The sequence below is a fragment of the Phytophthora infestans genome, genomic scaffold (genome assembly GCF_000142945.1).
Source record: "Phytophthora infestans T30-4 supercont1.5 genomic scaffold, whole genome shotgun sequence".
Lineage (NCBI taxonomy): Eukaryota > Oomycota > Peronosporomycetes > Peronosporales > Peronosporaceae > Phytophthora > Phytophthora infestans.
In genome coordinates, this window is record NW_003303754.1 from 1,481,872 (window position 1) to 1,506,476 (window position 24,605).

Consider the following 24,605-nt stretch of genomic DNA (forward strand, 5'->3'; position numbering starts at 1 on the left):
CTTTCCCCAAGTGCGGTAGTTTGTACAGGTTGCCTCCTCCTTCTCGTAAAAGCTCCAGCATACATGCCTGTAAGGTCAAAAAAATATCATCTACCGTGTCAGTCTCCAGCTGCCGAAACGCGTCCACCACCGACGCTATGAGAGCGTTGATACCCTTTCTTGGTATTCGATACTGAATACTTTGCATGGAGGCGAACAGACCCAGGTCTAAACAGTTGAGGTCAGGCGAGTTGGGGGGCTGACATAGTAGCTTGATGTTCCATCCTCCTTCAGTTCCGGCCTTCATTACATCCGGGTCTGTTGGCGCTACGTGCGGCTTTGCATTGTCTTGTTGTACGAATATGATTTCATTCCGATCCTTCCTTGGCCAATTTGCTTTGATCGCTGGAAATACTTTTGTCAGAAGATAATCCTTGTACACTTCCCGACAGACCGTATCGATATTACGAGTGCAAATAGTTCCTTTGTCTCTATTTTTGCTTCGCCGTTTCGCCTCGTACTGTTCCGTGAAAGACCATATACCAACTTTGCCATCCAACGCTGCTTTCGGTGAGGATCGTACCTAAAATTAAAAATCAAATGTTAGAGGTTTTTATATTTCAAAAATATAATATTATAGAGAATTACCTTGGCCGTGCGAGGGCAGCTAAAAACATCGTCTTGGGAACGAATCGTTTACTCTTCCAGGCGCGTGCAGGTAGTTCTTCGCCGTCGAAAACGAGGTATGATCGTCTGTTGCGGTCTGCATAAAACCACTTCTCGTCTACATGGACTAGATTGTGCATTGGCTCAAACTGCAGAGTAGATTCGTCGATAAACGACAACGCGTGCTCTACCCGCCGTATCTTGTTTTCATTCGTTAGCGACGGCTTGATAAACGTGGTTCGTCGCGTTACCATCCCTTCATTCACTGCCTGTCTTACCAGATGCCTGGAGAGACCAGAGACCGCCGCCACACGTCTTTCAACCGCTCTATCCTCGATAGGAACACTCTTCAGTTTGTCTCGTACTTCGTCTCGATTCTTCCGCTTTCTGCCGCTGTTCTTCTTAATCCGGCTACGCCAATCACCCCCCACGACACCAGCCGTCACTGCAGAGCTGTACCGCTTCCAAATTTAACCTCACGGTGTCCGGATGTCGGCCCATAAGAACATTAACCTTAGCTAACGCTCCACGGGGTAATTCTCCGTTGTTGCTGATTTTTAGAAGCTCGTCAATGACGGCTTTGCGCTCATTATCGGTAAGGTTGGGCTTCGGCATATTTGTAGAGGAAGAAACAGCGTAGTGCAGGCGTGGCGGGTCGCACTCCAGGCGAGGCTTGAAACCTTGAGAGCGAAAAGTGAGATTGCGGAGGCTACAGAAGTTCGTTCGGCGCAAAACTGGTGGCTGTAGGAAGAGGAGATGCAGGGCTTTCGTTTAGTCCAATCAGACGCTGAATTGGGTAAATAGAACTAACGCAATTGGTCAAATTGTCGACTTCGCGTGATCATTTCCGACCAGAGGAAGTAATAACTTAGGAAATATATACCTACTTATGTATTTGAATTTGGACCCATTACAACGTAACTCTAGCCATTGCTGTTTTTACTCGAAGCTACGTCGTCGAATCGCTCTCGATTCTCGCCGAGTCTCGACATCAGTTCTTGCTGAAGGCATTTCCTGACTCTGATGCAAAAAGATCCCTTCGGGACTTTGTCAAGAACCGACCTCTGGACGGAAACAATGCGATCTCGAAATTCGTTATCCGGATAGCTAACAAAATTAGCAAGATGTCGGATGGTAATAAAGACATAAAGAAATTAGTCAAGCTAACCAAAAAGGTGATGACGGCGAAAGAATCGATAAAAGTGGTAAAGCCCACATCTTCATAGATGAACCAGTGGAGAAACCTCGGAGAGTGCATACAGATACCCAGAGGACGAAAAAAAAATCGATTTAAAAAATAACTGGGTACGTCAATACTAGTGTTTATTATTAAAAGCTGCCAAGTCCAATGCAAAACGATACTGGATCATTAATTGGTAGTTAACAAGATAAGTGCTAGAACCTGGTAATTGCTCGTCAAATTTGCTGGCATCCGTGTTGGTGCCCTCTACCCACATGCCTGTCCCCGTATAACCGATGGTTATTGACTCGCGTTAGGGCAGCACTGCTTTTTTCATCATACAGTAGTAAGAGGATGGAAATCGTCTTGGAATCTCCGCGTGATTACGTGGAGCCACGAGAAGAAGGACTACATGCTGGATATCGGAAAAAAAGACGACAGAAAATGGGGACAAGCGGAAGTCTGACGGGTTGCCGAGGCTGACCCACGGATGTGCGGATCTGAACCGCGCCCTTTCGAGTGAAACTCAAGGAAGCCAGTAAACCAACGCGCAGGGTTTCGCTAAATACAGTGTAGCTGGTGAGGAACTGAAGAAATACGGACGGTGCATTACGCAGAACGTCCAGTCAACATTGTGGAAGGATTTGGCGGAGGCGTCAGTTGAGTCCTGGGACTTTGGCGATTCGTGGGCACTACATACTGTAGTACCAACAGAGGATACAAGTTGACGCATTTTAGGTAGAAGGGCAAGGGGGAAACTTGGTGGGCGAAGATTGGATGGTGCAGCACCAGATTAAGATGGATTTCAACACGCGGGAGCTGAAATACGCGCGTGGCACTGGAGAGAAGGTAATTTAGCCGTTCACTTGGCATGGGGTATCGGCCCTGCAACCAAAGGATGGTAATGGTACATCTTGCTAAGACCCGGAAGTTGGTGAACAGCATCAGTAACGTGGTAAGTATGCGCGTGGACGCTGAAGACGGCACGGAAGGGATCTTCATGCCTGGGATGAGCGGTATAGTACGACGAAGACCGCCGAGAGAAGCGACAGGCGAGAGCAGTTCTTTTTACATGGATACCAGTGTCGGACGATACGCAGTTGCTAAAGTTAAATGGTGAACTGGAGCGTGAACGTGTACTTGAGTGGATGGAGCCACACCGTAATGACGATGCTTAGACCCTTAAGGCTGAAGACAAACTGGCCATTGGCGAGATGGAGCCGAAGGGCATATGCTTAGTGATTGCGTTGTTGCGACAGTGCTCTGTGATCGTGGAGATGAAACAGGAATGCCCACCATTAGCGAAGATAGGAGTGGAACACCACATCAATACGGGTGATGCTGCTCCGATCGTGATGCGAAGGCGCCGGCATGCGGTGGCAGAAAATGAGCTGATCGACAAATAGGTTAGCGAGATGCTGGAACAAGGAGTGACCGAGTACGGTGAGGGTGCATGGGGACTCCCAGACGTTATCGTCAAGAAGAAGGACGGAAGCGTCTGGTTTTGAATCGATTACAGGTCCTTGAACGCGGTGACCATCAAGGGTGTCTACCCTCTTTCGAGTGTGGACGAGTACCCTAGATGCCTTACACGGAGCTCAGAGGCTCGCTAGCTTGGACTTGCATGCAGGCTATTGGCAATTGGGGGTTGTTGAGAAGGATAAACCGAAGCCGGCATTTACAACCAGAAAATGACGCTTTCAATTCACAGGAATGCCTTTTAGCCTATGTAGCGCGTCCAGCTTCTTCTAACGTCTGATGGAATGTGTACTTCGAGGACGGATGTGGGTTTCCTGCTTAGTACTTCTAGACTGCGTGATCATCTTCATCAGAGGTTTAGTGGCACAGTACGTGGTAGAATTGGCAGTGGTCTTAGAGAAATTAGCGGGAGTACGATTTAGCTTGAAGTGTCGAAGTGTTCGTTTGCTGCGGCTCAAATGAAGTACTTGGGGCATGATCCCACGCCGAGGGGGATACAACCTACAGCCCGGCTCGTCAAAGCCTTTGTGGGCTTCCCGAAACCAAAGAATGAAGTGAGAAGGATTGTAGCCTTAGCGGGCTACTACCGACGATTTCGTAACGTCCTTTGGAACCAATATGGCACCATTCACCTGTCAACTACGAAAACATGTTGTGTGGCGATGAACAAGAAGAAGCATTCGACTGGGCAAAGACATGGATAAGTCAGAAACGGGTGCTTGTATATACCGACTATCGGCTACCTTTTAAACTAACAACGGACGCCCCGGAGACGGGGTTGGGAACAGTGTTATCCCAGGATCATGGACACGGAGATCAGCCAGTGGCGTATGCATCAAAGGTGAATAATCCTACGGTGGCGAGCTACAGCATTTCAGAGCTTGAATGTCTATCAGTGGTCTGGGCAGTGAGACTTTTCTGACCTCACTTGTACAGAAGCTTTTTCACCATGTGACAAATCACGTAGCATTGAAGTGGTTAATGACAACCAAAGAACCTGCTGGAAGATTACACAGATGGGCACTTACGCTGCCGGAATATGACATCTATATTATAAAACCGACCGGGTCGCGAGAATCATGTAGCGGACGCGTTATCGAGTGGTCCGGTTAACCGGGGTGACGAACCTGATAACTCGAGGAAGGATGCTTCGGACGCCCCTATGGTCGGACGGGAGAGCGAGGCTGAAAGCAATAAAACGGAGCTGGAGGCGGGCTTTACCAGCGCCATCAAGCACCTCATTCAGACGGCAATAGTGCAGCAAATAGAATCGACAGTGGGAACTATTCAATTCACGGACGAGGACATCAAAAGAGAGCAGAGCAAGTCAGCGATTGTGAATACCCTGAAGAAGAAATGGTCTTACCGCGGATAGCGTGTGTTGGTTAATGACTATGGGCCTGCCCGGATGGAGCTGAAACCTGGAGACAGTCCGATCATCCTACCCACGATCTACCGGGCACTAGCGTTCAAGGAAGCCCACGACAGAATTTGGGTTAGGCACTTGAGACGGCCGCAGACGATGGAGAAGCTACAGCAGATGTATTGGTGGCCACAGATGCGCGAAGCTTTTTGGAGCTGGGTTTCTGCGTGTCAAGACGGCGGGTCGGAAAACGATAGACCTAAGGCCGTGGTAGCACTACTATGGATCGTGAGAACCGGAGCAGTAGGAGATCGTGGGCCATTGACGTTGCAGGTTTGTTACCGCAGCCAGTGGAAGGCAATCGATTTGTCATTGCGGCCGTGGAATACACAACACGATACGCGCAGTGAAAGACTATTCGTCGAAGGTGATCGCTCGCTTCTTGATGGAGAAGGTTGTCTTGGTGTTTGGGCCTATGCGCGAGATTATGATGGACGGAGATAACGAATGTGGCAGCAAGGTGATAGTGGAACTGCTAGAACGGATGCAAACTAGGCAGTCAACACCGGTACCGTACCGACCGAATTCGCTGGGACTGGTTGAGTGATTTCACCGGACGTGGAGGATATGCTTAGCCGGTACGTGGACGAGCATGACTGGGATGATTTCTTGCTAGCGCATTGTACGCCTATAATTTGGCGAGGCACCCGACCCATGGGTATCAGCCGAATGAACTAGTGATGGGGAGGAAGCTGCGTACCCCAGCTGATTTGCTGTGCAGAAGTCGACTACAGTTTCCTCATAGCACTCCGGATGAGTACCACGACCTCCTGAAGTAAGACCTCCAGAAGGCACAAGAGTTGGCAGCAGTCGCATTGGAGAAAGAGCAGGCGATGCAAACCATGTATTACAACCAGCGGAACGTACGGCGAGGAAACACATTCCGGAATGGATAACTTGTCTGGCTCTACCACCCGCCGAAGGGCCCAGATATCAAGCAGTTTGGGCTTCGTTTGCGAGGGCCCGGGACAATCATAGAGGCAGCCAGTTACGACAACTACCTGGTATAGATACTGGAATCAGGACAAGCGTTAGTGATCCATTGCTCCTTCCTATTGGGTTATTATCACCCGTCTCACCTGCTGGGGAGGATGGCCCATGATATGGCGCTGAATCTGAGGGAATAAGCTATGGCTGCAGCGGATGTAGACTCAGACCAAGAGGAAGGTTGTGAGGCGAAAATAGGAAGGATGGAGATGCAGAATGGCAGACGACGACCACCGAATGGTGCGCGAACACCTGCGGTGGCATTCGCGGATTTACCAGCTGAAACGCAAGATATACACCACGCGAAGCACAAGCGTGAGAGCGACGACGAGCCCGAAGCCGCTACTGAGCGAATAGGACCAGATGAAAGCCCGGCACGTGCAGCAGCAGGCGACAGACGGCAGCAAGAGCCTGATAAAGGACTAACAGAGCATGAGCGAGCGGAAGGCGACATCGCCAGCCGGACCCGTGCTAAGATTCGGCAAACTTCCTACCGCGGAACCGAGAGAGAAGACGCCGTTGGACGAGAACAAGAAGCCTCCGGAAACAATGGAGCAAGAAAGACAAGACCCGTACCTGTGGGTGCAGAAGGTGAGAGTGGCCCTGGCGATGGCAAAGAAAATGAAGGCAACGATCGCCGATGTATCGAGGAATCAAGAGGCCAGCGATGGACGTGCCCGACGACGAGACAAGCAAGAACTCGACGAGCTCGAGCGCGAGTGCCGACGAGTCGCCCATGAGGAAGACGAAGAGCCGCGGATTTATGTCTTTGCCGGTAGAGGTCTCCGAATGGCTGATAGCCTCGTAACTAAGCATTCATGCCTCGCATGACTCGGACCAATTGACACCATGATGGAGCGTAGAAGGAGAAGCTACCGATGCCATACTGGTCGTTACATACGGGAATTCAAAGTGGAACGCCTGGGAGATTGGTTTAACGGAGGGATACCGGAGAAATTGTGGATCCACTTCCGAGTCTTTGAGCAACGCTGGCGCGAAAGAAGACTCCAAAGATCGTAGAAAAATTTCCGGAAGAGGCTACGATGCGACAACAGCCGCTGAGCTGAAAGAAGAACGCCGACTAGCTGGCTGGAATGACGGTAAGCAACAGAGCGAATCGAGGACGATTCGGATGGAAAGGGGGTGAGAGTAAGAGGATGGAAACACTCTTGGAATCTCCGCGTGATTACGTGGAGCCACGAGAAGAAGGACTACATGCTGGATATCGGGAAGAAAAAGACGACGGAATATGGGGACAAGCGGAAGTCTGACGGGTTACCGAGGCTGACCCACGGATGTGCGGATCTGAACCGCGCCCTTTCGAGTGAAACTCAAGGAAGCCAGTAAAGCAACGCAGATGCCGAGCGTGTGGATGGAAAGCACGCAGGAGGGTCGCAAGGAGGTCGACGTGAGAGAAAAGATCGACGTGCGAAAGAGGGATCATTCTAAGATTAGCCACGAAGTGTGCAAGTGCTTAGTGGTCTAGTGAGCATTGATATAAGCTGCGAAGTGCGCGAGTACCTAGCGGACGAGTGGTTCCGCCGTGCCGGCGACGTACGCTAATAAAGACATTGGAAACTGGGTGAAGTGCTTATTGTGTGTGCTTAAAAAGTGGAGGCGTCGGGTGTGATTGAGCACGGGTATCTGAAGCCCCGTAAGACCACACACTCCGGGAATCCGCAACCCGCTCGTGGTAACTGCATCACGGAAAGAGGCCAGGTCTCAGAGAGATCACACACTCGCGTTATCAGCAGCCCGCCCGTGAGCGATTGCAGCTACTGCGGAAAGTGCACAGGTCTAGGAAGCTTCTGACGCCCCACCCTCTATTCGGTCGGCAAGATTACCTTAAGAGTTGTGGGTATTTCATTTTGTGTATATTTAGGGCTCTAGGGGGTTACGGGATTGTGGACAGGGTAGTGGTCACTAAGTGTGCACTGGTTGTCTTACGAAGAGAGGACGCGATTACGGTATGCTTTGCATTTTATTTAAACATCTAACTGCGTGAAACATGGTGCAAAAAATATCAAACTAATGTCAGCAAGTACAGTCGAATGGTGCAAAAAATCTCACACTTAATTTCACAAGTATTGCAAAATTCATTCTACAGAAAAATATATTTAATTGATTTGAGAACTAAAAACGTATCTAATTGGTGTTTTAATTTTCCGGAACATTATAGCCTGCGTTTTAATTCTGGAAATGATGTCGCCCATGCGCTGTATGTATGTATTGTACCAGGCGGCATCCATATATTGTCCAAGTTGCAAAATTACCAACCCGTAAATTTTCATTACGGGTCGTGTAATATCCAATATTATACATGCAATGTCCATGTTTCTAATCCGTTTTGAAACGCAAAAAAGGATTGCTATGCCAGTATTACAAGAACTATCGTAGAAACTCACTTTGCTTTTGAAAACCGAAAAACCCCAGACGCGGATCATCCGACACCGATACTGCAGTACGCTCCTTCGTCGCCCTCCCCCCGTTTCGATATGTCGTTTAGCAAGTCTGAAGGACCCCGCCGGAGCCCCCCGCGTCCACTTCACTGCCAATGCCACCCTCGCCGGTCACAGAGACGGCTACAGCTCAATCAGAATAGCTGTGCACTCTAACACCCTGCTTGCATATATATATATCGGTGCTGTTAAATGCGTGCTCGTACGTATCTTGCACAGTGTAACAGGGTACGTAGCCCCACGTGTACCCGTGGCTACATGAAGTGTGACATATTAACACTTAGGGATAACTGGTACATGACACAAGGGCATCAGAGGCCATCCATTCGCTGATGATATAGCTTAGTTTAGGTGACTTATAGATTGGAAATTTAACCCCAACTTAGCCAACCTATAAATACATTCATTTTACAACTTACTTTAAGCTGGTTCGCTCTCTCAGACAAAACGGACCTGTGAACTACTCTTTGATTAAGCGTTTGTATCTTCTCAGAAGCCATTTCGTCTAATGCAAGGTACTGTGTGGCCCCGTCACATTTGGTAGCTCTTGTAGTCAATCCATACTTACGCAGGTAGACTGCCTGAACCTCTCTGAAACTCGTCGCCATGGATAGGAGCGACTTCTCCCATCGGAACGACTCACAGTTCGAGTCAGTTCGGAAGATGGCTGGCATCTCCGGGATGGAGTCCCTGCAGAGCTTGATGACGTCAACACCAGCCGAGCAGCTCGAGCGTGTCAATGTGTTTGACGCCTACGAGCGAGGACCCATCGCACATGTGCGAGGAAACCTGCAGGCTCCGGCAGTAGAAATAATCCCACCACACCCAAAGCCAATACGGCTGGAAGTAAATCCGTATGATGGGAAAGGAGGTGAGAGATTTCACTTCTGGGCTCGAGAGGTAGGGCCCGCGATGGACACGGCTCTGATCTCGACCGAGTAACGCCGTGTTGCTTTTGAGCTCTCTCACCTTAACGGTCGTGCTAAGTGTTGTGCGTACTCGCGGAAGGAAACATTGCCTGGATGTTTCACGTCCTGGGCGCAGCTGTGCAAACACCTCCGAGCCGCGCGCCTCCCAGAAACTACGTGTACCGGTGGCGTTCGCTCTTCCTCTCATACAAGCAAGGGAAGCACGAGCTGCACGAGTACGTCCAAGAGATGCGGGAGCTCACGGTGCCCAGAGTGGGCAACCCACTTAACGAACACGTCAAGATGACTGTGTTCTAAGCCGGCTTTCGAGTGGGCCCGGCGCGCACTCAGCCGTTCCGGGTGCAGTCAAGCACCCTCGAATTGGCGATTCAAGTAGCGCTTCAACAAGAATACAGTTATCGCTAGATATGCACGCCGGCCACAGCGTGACAAAGGAAATTCTGTGGAGAATCCTGGTCGGGCCAACCCCATCGAACCAGTTCCCATGGAGCTTAGGTCCGCCAAGCAGCGGGACATTCACTTCTTCGGGCGCGGGAAGCTGGGCCACTTCAAGCGTGACTGTCTCTCGGAGAGATACCGCAAGCGACCTATCCCCAAGCGTGTCCTCAAGGGTCGATGGACGAAGCCAGGATCCCGGGGACAGGAAAAAACGCCGGAGACAAGCAGGTGGCGGGGTGTCCTACTGATGAAGAACTAAGTCTTCGTGAGCGGTGCGCGGGTGGCGCATACCACGGGAACTTAGCCGTTAGAGCGTTCGCACTCTCTCATCGGCGAAGAGCAGGGGCGGGCTTCTTGTAGTACACGGATATGAACGGGATATGATCACTCCGTCAGAACCTTGTTCGATTCTGGGGCGTCGAAGAATTTCGCACGCCGCCAGACCATTACTCGTAATAGCAACAAGTTGTCCGATGCTGTGAGAGTAAGCAATGTCAGTGCGACTGGCCGACGGGAAGGTCGTCACTGTCTTCAGCATCCAAATGAATCTGTCCGTCCAGTTTAAAGACTTCGCCATCCCAGAACCGTTTACTGCTCTCAACATGGATCCCTACGATCAGATCCTGGACCTGCCCTGACTCGAGGAGCACGAGCCTAGGATCGACTGGCGAGGCAAGGAAATCGGTGCCAGCCGCCCTGCGAAGTCCGACAGAGCATTAGAGAGTCATGTTCCTACCTCTATCAGGGCCCGGGGCGCCCGCAATGAACGCCAGTGTACCGAATCATCCAGCCGCTGCTTGGGATTCTGCGACGTATATGACGGCTCCGAGGATGCTTCGATGGTGGCAGCGATAGGAGGCGGTGGCCAAGTGCCCACCTTAGGTCCACAAACCGGTAACATGGTTCCGCAGACAGCAGCAACTATCACGAGCGCTGGTAATAGCATGTCCAAGGTGGGTAACAGCGCTCCACACACGGTCGTTCGAAAGAGGAAGACGTTGGATACGCTTCCTGTGTGGGTAGCACAGTACCACACGAGTTTCGCGTGCGTCTGGTATCGACTTCGCGACATCCCCAGACGTGGGTGATAACGTTCCACGTCACGGTCACCGTCGACGACGAAAGTTGGATCTGAACCTCGTTCAGATCGAAGTTGCTATAAGTGACTCGGATTTCAAGGTCCGGGATCCTCCGACACGGCCGGTGGAAGAGTGTTATCACATCTTTGATGGCGAGACCGGTTTACCCGTCAAGGAATATGGTGAGCTTGGAACCATTGCCAGCGGTTGCTGACACACTGAACCTCGAGGAAATGACGGTCGAGGCTTTCCTGGCCATTTCAAGGCTGGGGAGATTGCCGAGACGGTGTTTGTTAGACCAGAGGTCACTCGGAAGGAGTTCAGCTCCTTCTCTGTCTTGGACGAGGACGTCCTAGAAGCGTTGAGCAAGCAGCGTCAGACTCGCTTGGATTCGGAGATCCTTAAGAATTCCAATGATCCGGTGTATCCGTTAGTGACGGGGTATGCGGACGTGGAGAGCAAGCTCTCACCGACCTAACTCCCACCGGATCGAGGCGTACAGCAAAAGATCGATCTCGTGTCTCGCACAAAATACTACGTCACGCAACAATGGCCTCTTTCACGCAAACAGAGCGATATCATCGATCCTACATCGCTGCGAAAGCGAACGCAGGCATGGTGCGGAAGTAAAAATTCCCGCACTCGACGCCAATTTTCTGCGTTCGGAAGCCGAAACGGAAAGTGGCGTCTAGCTCACGCTCATAACAGGCTGAAGCGCGCGACGGCGCTGGCACATACGCCAATCCTACGAAAGGATGTGCTGTTGAACAGCATGGCCGGAAGCGTACTGTATTGTGCGCTGGATTTGGTAGACGGTGTACAACTAAATCCTGATGCGCGAGAGCGACATTCCGCTCACCGCGGTGAGCACTCTAATCGACATGTTATAGGAGTGGCTCGTCATACCGCAGGGCTTTTCTAAAGCCCCGGCAGACATTCAACTCATTGGTGACGCAACTGTTCAGGCCATTGCGCGCCTTCGTACAAACTTGGACGACAGCTACGTTCATTGCGGTGCCGAGGGAGGCAAGAAGGCTGTGGAGGTGCATTTGGGGAACCTCCGTCGAGTGTTGAAGGTGAAGCGAGCGAGCAAGCTCTACGTCAACATCGACAAAAGCGTCTTCGCGTCTCCAGAGATCAAGGTTCTTGGCTGCAATGTCATCAAAGTCGGCGTTCGAGCTGACACAGACAAGGACAAAGCCATTCCAGCATGGCCGACACCTGGTCGCAAAAGGATCGTCGAAAGTGGTAGTCTTGGCCAAAACGTTTTATCAGTACAGCAAAGGATATGGGGACCTTGCTAAGCCCTTGTCAAGCATCCTTCCGAAGAATGCCGACGGGACCAGAATGATATATTTACCATCAAGACCAGTCTTCAAGCGCCTCTTGGCCTGGCCCTGCCGGATGAGTCAGCGTCGTCTGCGATGCCAGGTCGGCATAGCTAGACACAAACGAATCATCTCGTTTCAGGCCAGGCAGCTCAAAGTTGCTGAACGGAACTGCCCTGTCCACGCCAAGGAGCTCCTGGCAATAAAGTATGCAGTTGTGAGGTTTCGGGTTCATCTTCTTGCTCAAGGCCCTTTGTGATCTACACAGACCACGCATCCTTGAATGGCGACGAATTCGCCTCATTTCTCTCAACGGATGATGAGGTGGCTGTTCTTTCTCGCGGAGTACAGCTTCCGCGTTGAGCACAAGCCGAGTAAGCTCGATGTGCTTCTGGACGCCCTCTCTCAGCGTCCCGACTACGAATTGGCCCCCGTCACACGTGGGTAAGCGAATCTATACGATCATATATGCGTGGCGTATCGGGGAGTAAGGCTGTTGTCAAGTCTCTAGCAGCAGGAACGAACACAACGTCCGACTGGATTTAGTCGCGACAGCGTTCCCGGCTTCACCTATATGAGTTGAAGAATGATTTCTTTAATACTGGATGGGGCCTCTACGGGTTGTCGTACCCGACGACGACGATCTTGCGTTAGACATCCTCGCGAAGGCGCACAAGCGCTCTCTACCGGCTACTTGGGTCGCGAGAAGGCCTTCCTATCGGTTTCGCAGGCCTTCAGGTGGACCCACATGTACAACTGGGTCGCGCGGTACGTGAAGACATGCGAAACATGCCAATAAGCTTAACACGCAGGTCATGCCTCGGCTCCGCTACATATTCTACCTGTACTGGCGGACTGTTGGAAGTCGATGAGACCTGTCTTCATCTTGGATCTTCCCGCCGATGGACACGGCAACACCGGGATTTTGGTGTTGGTGTGTCGGCTAAGCAAGATGGTACATCTTGATCCTGTGCTCGCTATCGTCATAGGCGAACAGACCGCGAGGCTGTATGTTGATGGCGTGTTCCGCTATTACGGTCTCCGGGAGGCGATTGGATCGTGCCGAGACCCGCGGCTACCGGCTGCGCTCTGTAATACGCGCTTTCCTTTGCTCGAAACCCGTCTGCAGATGACCACGGCGGGCCATCCGCAGACAGATGGACAGACAAAGCGTGTCAATCGAGTGCGCGGAAGCACCACGTACGTGGTCGACGCAGCTTCCAGTTGTTGAATTTGCGCTCAACAACGCGATTCACGCCTTTATGTGCTCTACGTCAGACGTCTTAGGCAGTACCATGACCGGCACAGGGTTGCTGCCTCGCAGATCCACCTTCGCCCAGCTCCGTGAAGGGAGGTCCAGCCACAGGTGTCGACAAGGGCCCCAGAGCAGGCATCCAAGCCTCGGGCTGAACAGCAAGGCTGCGGTAGAGACCGTACGTCGAAGTCCCCCCCCCACGAACGGATCTCAGAGCCATACGCTTAGTACGTCGGGCACGCACCATAGGCGTACGGGTGGGAGTGCGCCAAAGGCGGCTCCGGAGGTGGAAGCAAAGCCTCATTTATCGAGAGTGTATCGATGCAGCCTCGCGTCTAAGTACCACGCAAAGCGCCAGAGTGTACGCATGCACTATTTAGGTGGATATGATTTTGTGCTGGCCGCGACGGCAACGGACAGTAGTGGCTACAAATAGGCCCTCATTTTCGTAACAGGCTGGCCGCGGTTAGCGAGGGAAAGGCCTGAAAAACTTTCCAAACACATTTGAGATTTACGAAAGGCCTTAATAAGTACCGTGTACGAAAGGCCTTAATAAGTACCGTGATTTTATTAAAGCAAGAAATAAGCGTCCTTTTGATAGCAAATGACTTAGATTTGATTACTAAAGTTTACAAAGTTGGCGCACAAAAAAGTTAAGATCCGAGGCCGTCGGAACGAAATCGCAGTCGAAGTGATCGAAAAACCTTCAAGGTGCGCCAAGTATTGACAGACAAGGCGATGAGCTCGTAAACGCGGAAATTGACGTATGATAAGCTGCGCGAGGCTTCAAACACGTCAAAGTTGGTCCAACGTGCTCTCAAATGAACCTGTGCGAGCACACGTATCATCCGCTGGTCGGCATGACTAAGTCGATGATGATCCAGGCGGGGTTTCCGCGAAGTATGTGGCCAGAGGTCATGCAAACCGCCGTTCACGTAAAACAAAATCGGGTGTGCAACATGGGGGTACAAGATATTCCGTACGGACAAATGTTTGGAGTGAAACCAGATCTCCATCACATCAGGGCTGTTGAAGCATTGGCTTAAGTGCACATACCACAAACCCCAGGCCGTCGTAAGCATCACGACAATGCCAGAGCTGGGTTTGTTCTTGGGTATGCGGAGGACGTGGTTGGATGCACGGTGTATTTTTCAGAAGGACGAACACTGAACTTTGTTCCTGATCTGGGTGTTACGGAGGTACTACCTTACCATGATATAGATGCAGAGCAGGAAGCTCAACTAGAGTCGTTACACTTTGAACAAGACCCCGAAACTACAATCACCGAGTCGTTTGTGGCGAGTCTATGGAACTCAAAGAGGGAGTGGACTTACTCGATGATGTGAATGCAGAAGAGAGATGGGAGGCTGAGGATGAAGGTTCAGGCGGTGAAGATGACCGTGATTATAGTGTTTGTAAACGACGGCCGACCCAGTCGACGTGCTACGTGGAAGCGTTTGATTATGTTGTAAGTGAAATTAACTCACTGACGCATAACTCTCTAGCAAGTGAAGTTGGTAGCGAGATGTGAGCTAGCGAGCAGGCTGAGGCTGCCGTGGATAGCGCAGTTGCAGCAGCATTGAAGGAACTACGTGACGACTCCAAATACGACAACAGTGTGGATCGTGATGAAAGTGGGTATGCGTTGATTCGGAAGTAGATGAAACCGAGAGGGGTGACCGCTGAGCAGGATCACAGCCCGATCAAAGTGAAAGTATCGGGGAGAGTGATGTTGTTTCTGTGATCAGTGGATTTGCTACCGAGGCGGACAGTAAACTTCAAGTACCCGAAGATGTAAAGCCACAGGTCGAAGTGGTAGATGCTTGTGCTATACTATTCCGAAGGCAACTGGAAAACAAACTCATCGTGATGAAACATCATCGAAGGAAGCGAGAGTGCAGCGCATATAAGATGGAGCCGAAGTGTAAGCGTGCTGGTCTGCGTGAAGCAAACGAACGTCGTCGACTGTGCTACCTGGATGAGTACATTGTGAAAGCGATGCAAAATACGGCCCGAGTATTGGATGCAAACGGTGAGCCAATAAGGGCGAACTAGGTGAAAGTCCCGATAAACAAATGCGATTCAAGTATGCAGATTTCGGATGCCTAGCGGAGATAGAAGTTATGATATCGCTGAAGGCGAAGGGTGTTCTAAAGGAGGTCCCGTTTACTGAGGTACCAGAAGATGCTGAACCGATCCGAACTGGATGGGATTATGCGTTGAAATCAAATTTCAAGGTTATGTGATTCGATTTAAGGCGCGTACCGTGGCGTTTGGAAATTACCAACGATCAGGCATTGACTTTGTGGATATCTTCTCACCAGTGGCCCGCATGTCATCGCGCATGATATTGGCAGCTCTTGCTGTAATCTTGAAACTAATACTCTACGGAGGGGGTGTGAACATGGGGTATCTAAGCGCGTGGTGGGGAATTCATCAGTACCGGAAGGAGATCGATGGATATCCATGCAAGATCACTGGACACATCTACGCTGTCGTGAAAGCCCTGTATGGCTTGAAACAGTCGGGAAGGGATTGGAACACAGCGTTGAACAAGTGGATGCGGGAGCATAGATACCTGCGCTCGCTGACGGAACCATGTCTGTATTATCGGTTTGACGGTGACGTTACCATGCTGGTACTGGTATACGTGGATGTCATTGTGGTTGCAACAAACTGTGAATCTTCGAAGTGCAAGTTGTTTGATGATATTGACAAAGCCTATGGAATTTAGGATCAAGGGGGCCTGACACATTTAGGATTGGAGGTGATGCAATTGGTAGAGGGCATAAAAAATAGGCATAAAGATTAGCCAAACCAAGTACGCGCGAGAGATATTGAAAGCTCTAGGCTTTGAGAACGCGCATGCTGTGGGGAATCCGATGGAGACCAGCATACGACTGGTACCGCTGGAAGAGGAAGAAGAATCTGATGCCAGCTTTCCATGTCGCAAGGCTGTTGGCATGCTAATGTACCTGGTCACCGGAACAAGCCCGGATTTGGCATTCGCGGTGGACCAGTTGAGCTGATTCGTAGAGAAACCATTAAGTAAGCACGTTGGGGCACTCATACATGTGGTTCGCTATCTAGCGGGGACGACCGACTATGGGATTATCTACACTAGCTCTCCGGAAGAGGCTATGTGTGTGGAATTGGAAGGATACTGTGACAGTGACTGGGCAATCGATCCCGAGACTCGCAAGAGCACTACACGTTTTATGTTCACACTAGCAGGAGATGCAATCTCCTGGATGTCGCGACGGGAAACGATTGTGGCGCTTTCCACGGCTGAGGCTAAATACGTGGCTGCGTGTGAGGCTGCAAGGGAGGCTGTGGCTGAAAGCATCATCTTACAGGATATTGTGATGATAAAGGACGTGGATCTCCAGCTCGGGATCGACAACCAAGCTGCGCTGGTAATGACGACAAACCCGAGCTACAACCGGCGCACACGTCACTTTATAGAACTGTAGTTTCTGTAGTTGGAGCTAGGAATATCTAAGCACAACGCCGAATATATTTCCGTGTCGATATTTTGAGATGTTCCAATACTTAACTTCGGTGGAGTTATAAGAAATCGCTCTAGCTCGAAGGAGTCTATTTTGGAGCGACGCTTTGTAACCCTGGATTAGCTCCATAACCTCGGATAGCTCCAAAAAATACAGTTCTCTATTGAATTGCGATGTAACTTAATGCGTGCACAAGTGGAGAAGGGCGTGATCGAGCTATACAAGGTGAAGGGCACGGAAAACCCAGCTGACACATTCACGGAATTCCTGAACAAGACTCGCCTGAGCTGCTTGCTGCAAGCGGTGGGCATCGGCGCCTTAGGGTTCGAAGCTTTGCTTTGAAGGGGGTGTTATGAAGAGCAGGTCTGCGTCATGGCAGGTGAAGCGACGCCGGCGATCGACACAGATTGAAGTATATGAGGCGGCGCGGGGCAAGGAGACTTTGCTAAATACGCTAACAGGAATATGGAACTGGTAGAAGCTCTCGCTCAAGCCGCTTAAGGGAAATCTATCCATTATTACATTTCAGTCGTTATGAGCTTGGCAGCAAGTGCACTTTACAAGAAAGAACGAGATATGCATAACAATGAGGAGGATCCCCGAAAAGATATTATCTACGCATACTGATATGGTTGTCTAATCAAGGATTACCCGCAAGCATGGACGTTAGCAGCCCTGTTAGACGACCAGAAAAAGTGCAAAGTTACTCTTTTGACATGGAAACTACTCGGTATCCCAGTGCGCAATATGAAGCATCGGTACCAGAAAGCCGGTGAAATAGGGCAATAGTTTTTCTGTGTCTGTGTGACGGACCACTGGAAGTTACCCGGGCCAAATGATGGTGTTCACGAGCCCTAATGACCGATGGAAGGAGATCTCGAGAAAGTTTAGATGCGACTCCTAAATGCCACTATGGACACGCAAGAAGCTTACGGCGGTTTCTACTGCTCTCAAGCTATCTATTACCAAGACGGTTAATTACTGAGTGCTGCAACATGTTTGGTGGTGTGGCACGAGAGTGTCTGAATTTTGACACTGGTACTTTGTCCATGTGGAGAAGAGTATTTTGGACATTATTAGCAGCTTACCCAGTCTGGAGGACGTTCAAATATTTTTAGTGGAAACAGAAGCCAGCGATGTTAGTCTCGCTCACTTTCACGCAATAAAGGGTTAAAGAAGACCAATTGTCTGGCTTCCGTTTTCTTTTTGAGTCGACTTTAATGAAGGTATCTATTCGTTTGCATATAAGGAAAACTATCCATGAGGTCGACATCAGGACGCCGTCTTCGTCCGTGACTAATGACGGACCATATCACATGCAGTCAGTCGATTTAAAATTTACGGAAAGTGAATGCGGTACTGGACACACCAACGACTTTATTATCGAGCGTCTAAAAAACACAACAGCGCAATGTCGGAGACACACGAGGTGAACACGTGGGATGAGATGTGTCAAAGATATCCTCATCAAACTTCAATATCTCGACAAAATGGATCAAGTGGCGCTCGTATTCGTTGTCCCACGTATAATGTTTTACCATTTAACGCAGCAGTCGATTATCCTGCTGGGCACTCCGATCGCTAGTCAGGACGTACTCCGTATCATTGGGTGTGGTCGCGACACTCACTAGACACTGGCCAAGAACTGTGTTACATCCGCTGGGGAGCCGGGGAAAGCTATCAACTCGTACAGAACTTGGAGAACGTAGTCTTGTGACACAGCTGCGCTTCGGGTAGAGTTGTGCGAAGCTGGAATTTGCCGCCAAAAACGGGGAATGTGGCTGTGGCAACGAAGAAGATTTTGCATTTGTATGCTCTCTACAACTATGAAACAGTCCCAAGAGCAAGTAAAGCTTAGCAACCGCGCCAACGTTTCAGCTGTCGATTTAATGAAATTGCACCGACTTTTTCCCCTTGACTCCTGTTAGGCAGAAATGCGTTGGCTACAGTTGAATAACGGTGTCGTTTTTTATGCTGCCTTTACTATTAAATAGAAGCATCAGCAAAAAACCAGAAGAAGTCGAGCTGCGGAAGATTGCAACCTTAAGAGCACAACAGAGTATGAGAGCTACAAGAAAAAAATCGAGCTGTCGATCAGGTTGGTGCTGTCTATTTTATCGACGCAGTAGCTGGCACATGTAAGTAGCGCATATGATATTTCCGTAAAATATAAGTATTTTTCAGTAAATGACGTAATAAATGTTACGTTCGACTACAAGAATTTGATGCCTGAGCATGTTTACCAGGCCAAAAACAATTGTCCCATCGTGTAACAAACATGATTATCAGGCGGATTTGAGCGTCCAGCAATCATTAACAATTGACCATTGTCGGCATGATCATTTTCCATTTAGTGTTCTCCTGACAACCTTGAAGACGATGAGCGATCTAGGGGCTGTAAACCCACCCACTCCAGCGATCGGATACGACGACGGTAAAATGCTGATGGCTAGAGGGCCATTGGAACTTCACGAACACGTGGCGTCGCGCTTAGAGACATCGCTGGGCAAACGGCTTCCTCAGATGGAAGTGCGTTTCAAGGACGTGTCCATCTCTGCGGACATCGTGGTCAAGGACGCGAGTGACCTGGAGGTGCAGCTACCTACACTTCCGAACGAGATGATGAAGACGCTTCGTGGCCTGGTCGCTAAGAAGCATACAGTGACCAAGCGTATTCTGAGAAGCGTGAGTGGCGTCCTAAAGCCAGGAACTATCACACTTGTACTGGGGCAGCCTGGGTCAGGCAAGTCGTCATTGATGAAGCTACTAAGTGGACGCTTCCCGAAGGACAAGAACGTCTCGATCGAGGGTGAGGTGACGTACAATGGCACGTCGGCTGAAGAGTTGCACAGACGACTACCGCAGTTGGTGTCGTATGTGCCACAGCGTGACAAACATTACCCCGAATTGACAGTGAAGGAGACACTGGAGTTCGCCCATGCTGCGTGTGGTGGGGTGTTGTCTGAACATGACGCGAGTCACTTGGTGAACGGAACTCCGGACGAGAATGCGGAGGCGCTGAAAGCCGCTCAAGCACTTGTCAAACATTACCCAGACGTTGTGATCCAGCAACTGGGACTGGAGAACTGTCAGCACACAATTGTGGGCGACGCTATGCTACGTGGTGTGTCTGGTGGAGAGCGTAAGCGCGTGACCACAGGCGAGATGTCGTTTGGTAACAAGTACGTGATGATGATGGACGAGATCAGTACGGGGCTGGACAGCGCCGCGACGTTCGATATCATCACGACGCAACGTAGTCTGGCCAAGAAGTTCCGTAAGACAGTGGTCATCTCACTACTGCAACCGTCACCCGAGGTGTTCGCTCTGTTCGACGATGTGATGATTCTAAACGCCGGTCACCTTATGTACCACGGACCATGCACAGAAGCCTTAAGATACTTCGAGAACCTTGGCTTCAAGTGTCCTCCGTCTCGCGACGTGGCGGATTTCCTACTAGATCTCGGTCCCAACAAACAAAACCAATACGAAGTGAAACTCGACAATGGAGTCATCCCTCGTTCTCCCAGTGAGTTCTCCAACGCGTTTAAACACTCGACCATCTACAGTCAAACCCTGAACGACCTACAAGCTCCAGTAGCCCCCAGTCTCGTCGAAGATATGAAGACTCATATGGATGTTCAACCAGAATTCTCTCAGAGTTTCTGGGCTAGTACGATGCTACTGATGAAGCGAGAGGTTTTAATCACGAGACGGGAGATGTCAGCTATGGTAGGACGAATGATCATGAGTACTGTCATCGCTCTACTCTGTTCCAGTGTCTACTACCAGTTCGACACGACAGATGCGCAGTTGACTATGGGTATCATTTTTGAATCTATTTTAAATCTGTCAGTGGGTCAGGCTGCTCAAATCCCGACGGTGATGGCTGCACGAGAGGTTTTCTACAAGCAACGAGGTGCCAACTTGTTCCGGACAGCGTCGTACGTGCTGTCCAACTCAGTGGTACAACTACCAGCCATCATTCTGGAAACGGTGGTGTTCAGTGCCATTGTGTACTGGATGTGTGGCTTCTTGAATTCGTTCTGGAGCTTCATCGTCTTCGTGGTGGTACTGTGTCTGATCAACGTCGCACTGGCGGCCTTCTTCTTTTTTCTGGCTACTGCGTCTCCAAATTTGAACGTGGCTAATCCTCTTTCCAGCGTTTCGATCGTGTTTTTCGTCATGTTTGCCGGCTACACGATCACAAAGGACCAAATTCCAGAGTACCTCATCTGGATGTACTGGATCAACCCGACGTCGTGGGGGATTCGCGCACTGGGTATTAACCAGTACATCAACTCACACTTTGACAAATGTGGGTACAATGGGATCGACTACTGTACTAAGTACGGTATGACGATGGGAGAGTACTCTCTTAGTACATACGAGGTACCGTCCGAGAAGTTCTGGCTGTGGTACGGGATGGTCTATATGGCAGTCACATACGTGTTCTTCCTGTTCCTGTCTTGCATCGCACTAGAGTACCATCGCTTCGAGCGTCCAGAAAATGTTGTACTTACAGATGAGAGCAAAGTTGACGCGAAAGACAGCTACACGCTCACTCGAACGCCGCGAGGATCACAGAAACACAGCGAGTCAGTGATCTCGGTCGACCACGCACGAGAAAAGTACTTTGTACCGGTCACCGTGGCGTTCCAGGATTTATGGTACACTGTACCAGACCCGACCAACCCGAAGAGAACCATCGACTTGCTAAAAGGCATCTCTGGGTATGCACTACCAGGCACTATCACTGCGCTTATGGGCTCGTCTGGAGCTGGCAAGACGACGCTGATGGACGTGATTGCTGGACGGAAGACTGGCTGTCAGATCCGCGGTCAGATTCTGCTCAATGGTCATCCTGCCACAGATCTGGCTATTCGACGTTCGACGGGGTACTGTGAGCAGATGGACATTCACTCCGAGTCGTCTACTATTCGTGAGGCGTTGACATTCAGTGCGTTCCTACGTCAGGGCGCCGATGTTCCAGACAGTCACAAATATGATTCTGTCAACGAGTGTTTAGATCTTCTAGATCTAAATCTGATCGCTGACCAGATCATCCGTGGCAGCTCCGTGGAGCAAATGAAGAGACTGACGATCGGAGTGGAACTCGCTGCACAGCCGAGTGTCTTGTTCCTGGACGAACCGACGAGTGGGTTGGACGCTCGATCGGCCAAGTTGATCATGGATGGAGTTCGAAAAGTAGCGGATACGGGGCGTACCATCGTGTGTACCATCCACCAGCCATCTTCCGAGGTTTTCAGTGTGTTCGACAGTCTGTTACTGTTGAAACGTGGCGGTGAGACAGTCTTTGTTGGCGAGTTAGGTGACAACGCACGTGAAATGATCGAGTACTTCGAGTCGATTGAGGGTGTAGCAATGCTTAAAGCCGACTACAACCCGGCTACGTGGATGTTGGAAGTGATCGGTGCTGGCGTCGGTAACAGCAACGGAGACAAGACGAATTTCGTGGAGATCTTCAAAGCGAGCACTCACGCTCAGCGTCTTCGGTCGAGTCTAGACCAGGAAGGTGTGACTCGACCGTCACCGTCATTACCAGCACTCGAATTCAGCGACAAACGCGCAGCTTCCGAGCTCACTCAAGCGAAATTCCTGTTGAAACGCTTCTGCGATCTCTATTGGCGTACATCTTCTTTTAACTTGACGCGGTTCGCTATCTCACTTGGAATGGGATTAGCTTACGGAGTCACATACATTGGTACAGAGTATAAGTCGTACTCAGGTGTCAATTCCGGCTTGGGCATGCTCTACATGATCACGAGTTTCATCGGCCTCATCGCGTTCAACGGATTGATCCCCGTAGCGTACGAAGAGCGTGCTGTATTCTACCGTGAACGAGCATCTCAAACTTATAACGCCTTCTGGTATTTCTTCGGACTGGGAGTCATGGAAATCCCGTACGCTGCCTTCGCAGTGCTGTTGTTCCTCATCCCGTTCTTCCCAATGGTGGGGTTCTCGGGTGGGTAGAATTTTAACGGGGTCGTATACAGGTCAGGCCTGATTATTGGGTCAGGTTCCATTTCCAACAGGATCTTCCTACAGAAGAAGAAGAATCGAGCAGTGAAGAAGATGACGAGGCTGTAGATGTCGACAGTGATGATGACAACGAGGGCGTCTCTGCTACTAGCAGCGAAGAGGACGCTGCTGCTACCAATTTGGGCGCAGATGTGATGAGCAATGACAGTGATGCCGATGAAGGCGACACTGAAGCCGACCAACCTCGTGCCGCGCAGACCATCGTGGTCTAAGCATTCTAACCCAACTGCTTAGCTTCGTATCTTTCACTTCAATATGTAGCTTAGCAATTGGTCCTGTGTTTGGTAGGGCCGTCAGGAAACCCGCCAGACCCAATTATCAGGCCCTACCCGTACACGACCCCAAAAATAGCTAACCCTCGGGTGTCGGAGTCTTCCTCACTTCGTGGCTGGTCTTGGTGCTTCAAGTGCTGCATCAAGCGTTCATGGCGGACCTCCTCGTCTTCCTCTTACCGAATTTAGAGGTGGCGGAGATCGTCGGTGTGCTGCTGAATCTTCTTGGCTACTTGTTCTCGGGCTTCAGTCCTCCAGCTTGGTAGAATATTAACGGGGTCGTATACAGGTCAGGCCTGATTATCGGGTCAGGTTCCATTTCCACTCGTCGGAAAAAGTTCTAGTGCGGTCGGCTATTTCGGTCTGAACTATATAAAACAATGCTAGAAGGCAGCCATTCAGAGTTACCTGGATCAAGTGCAACCAGGTATGGTTACCAACTTCCATGGCTGTTTCAAAACTCCCGCGAGCACTAGAAACCACTACTTAGGGGTTTCTTAACAACCATTTTGTTCTGATGTGAGCCCGTGCACTATTTCCATTCTTTTTTCTTTTCCAACAAGTCGAACGAACACAACTGCTTCCATGGCCGACGTAGACCCCAACGTCCCTGACCCAGACGCAGCATCCTTAGTCGATCCAACTCGGTCGACGGTTGCTCCACGTAGCAATGTAACACACGACACTTCTTCTGTTCCGGCAGGTGGGTTGACCCTCCCGCACTCATCAGCAGCTCGCAATGGTAGATACTCAACCATTATAAACATCAGTGGCTATCAGTACACCAAAGCGTGGTCCTCACGTCGTAAGGTCGTGTATCGCTGCAGTTACTATCGAGGGCAACAATGCAGCGGCAAGGTGGAGCTGGTTTCGGAGTCCATGGAATATGGAAATTTTGTACCGCATACTTGCAGAAGGGATCGCATACCTCTTGCCCAGCCTCTAGACATTGTGGCCGACATGCAAGCCGCAGTCGATAACCTAGCACGTACCGAAATGTCGCTCCCGGCAGCGACTATCTGGAGTCGAGTCGATGAACAGTTCTACGACGGCGGTCAAAATCAGGCACTTGTTGGTTTGTCTCGTGAGCAAGTTCTCAGTCTGTGTACGAGACCGTCATTTCGGTGGAAATGTACATGGTCGTGTTGAACTTCCACCTCTTTCTCAAGTCCGAGATCAACCGCTCAACTTTTTTCAATTTCACTACATCAGTGGGTTTAATGACAGCGAAACCCCCTGTCGAATGATCGGGTGGGCGCACCCGGAGTTAATTTCGCTGCTTAAGTACGCTGGTACATCAATATTTATTGACGGTACTTTCCGGTGTGTGCCTCGTGGCTTCAAGCAATGCGTTGTTCTCATGGTTTTCGATCGGTCCACTGGATACTACTGCCCAGTGTTCTACGTCTTGACATCCCATCGGACTAATGACACCTATTTCGACGTCCTTCCTTTCATCATGCAAGCTACGGATCAAAACCTCGACCCGGCGGAGGTCGTCTGCGACTTTGAACGTGCTCTGATCGACGCAGTTGGCGTCCAATTCCCGAACGCACAAG

The 24,605-nt window shown here is 50.4% G+C and overlaps 1 protein-coding gene across 1 annotated transcript; it reads left to right on the forward strand.

Annotated features, from left to right (window-relative positions):
• Nucleotides 1–18,122: 18,122 nt before the first annotated feature.
• PITG_04146 (ATP-binding Cassette (ABC) Superfamily) lies at nucleotides 18,123–22,986 on the forward strand (the record flags this gene model as incomplete). The annotated part of the gene is made up of 5 exons (XM_002905802.1): nucleotides 18,123–18,140; nucleotides 18,706–18,809; nucleotides 19,066–21,671; nucleotides 21,750–22,697; nucleotides 22,781–22,986. 5 exons carry the CDS (start codon nucleotides 18,123–18,125, stop codon nucleotides 22,984–22,986), a joined length of 3,882 nt encoding a protein of 1,293 aa, XP_002905848.1.
• Nucleotides 22,987–24,605: the final 1,619 nt, after the last annotated feature.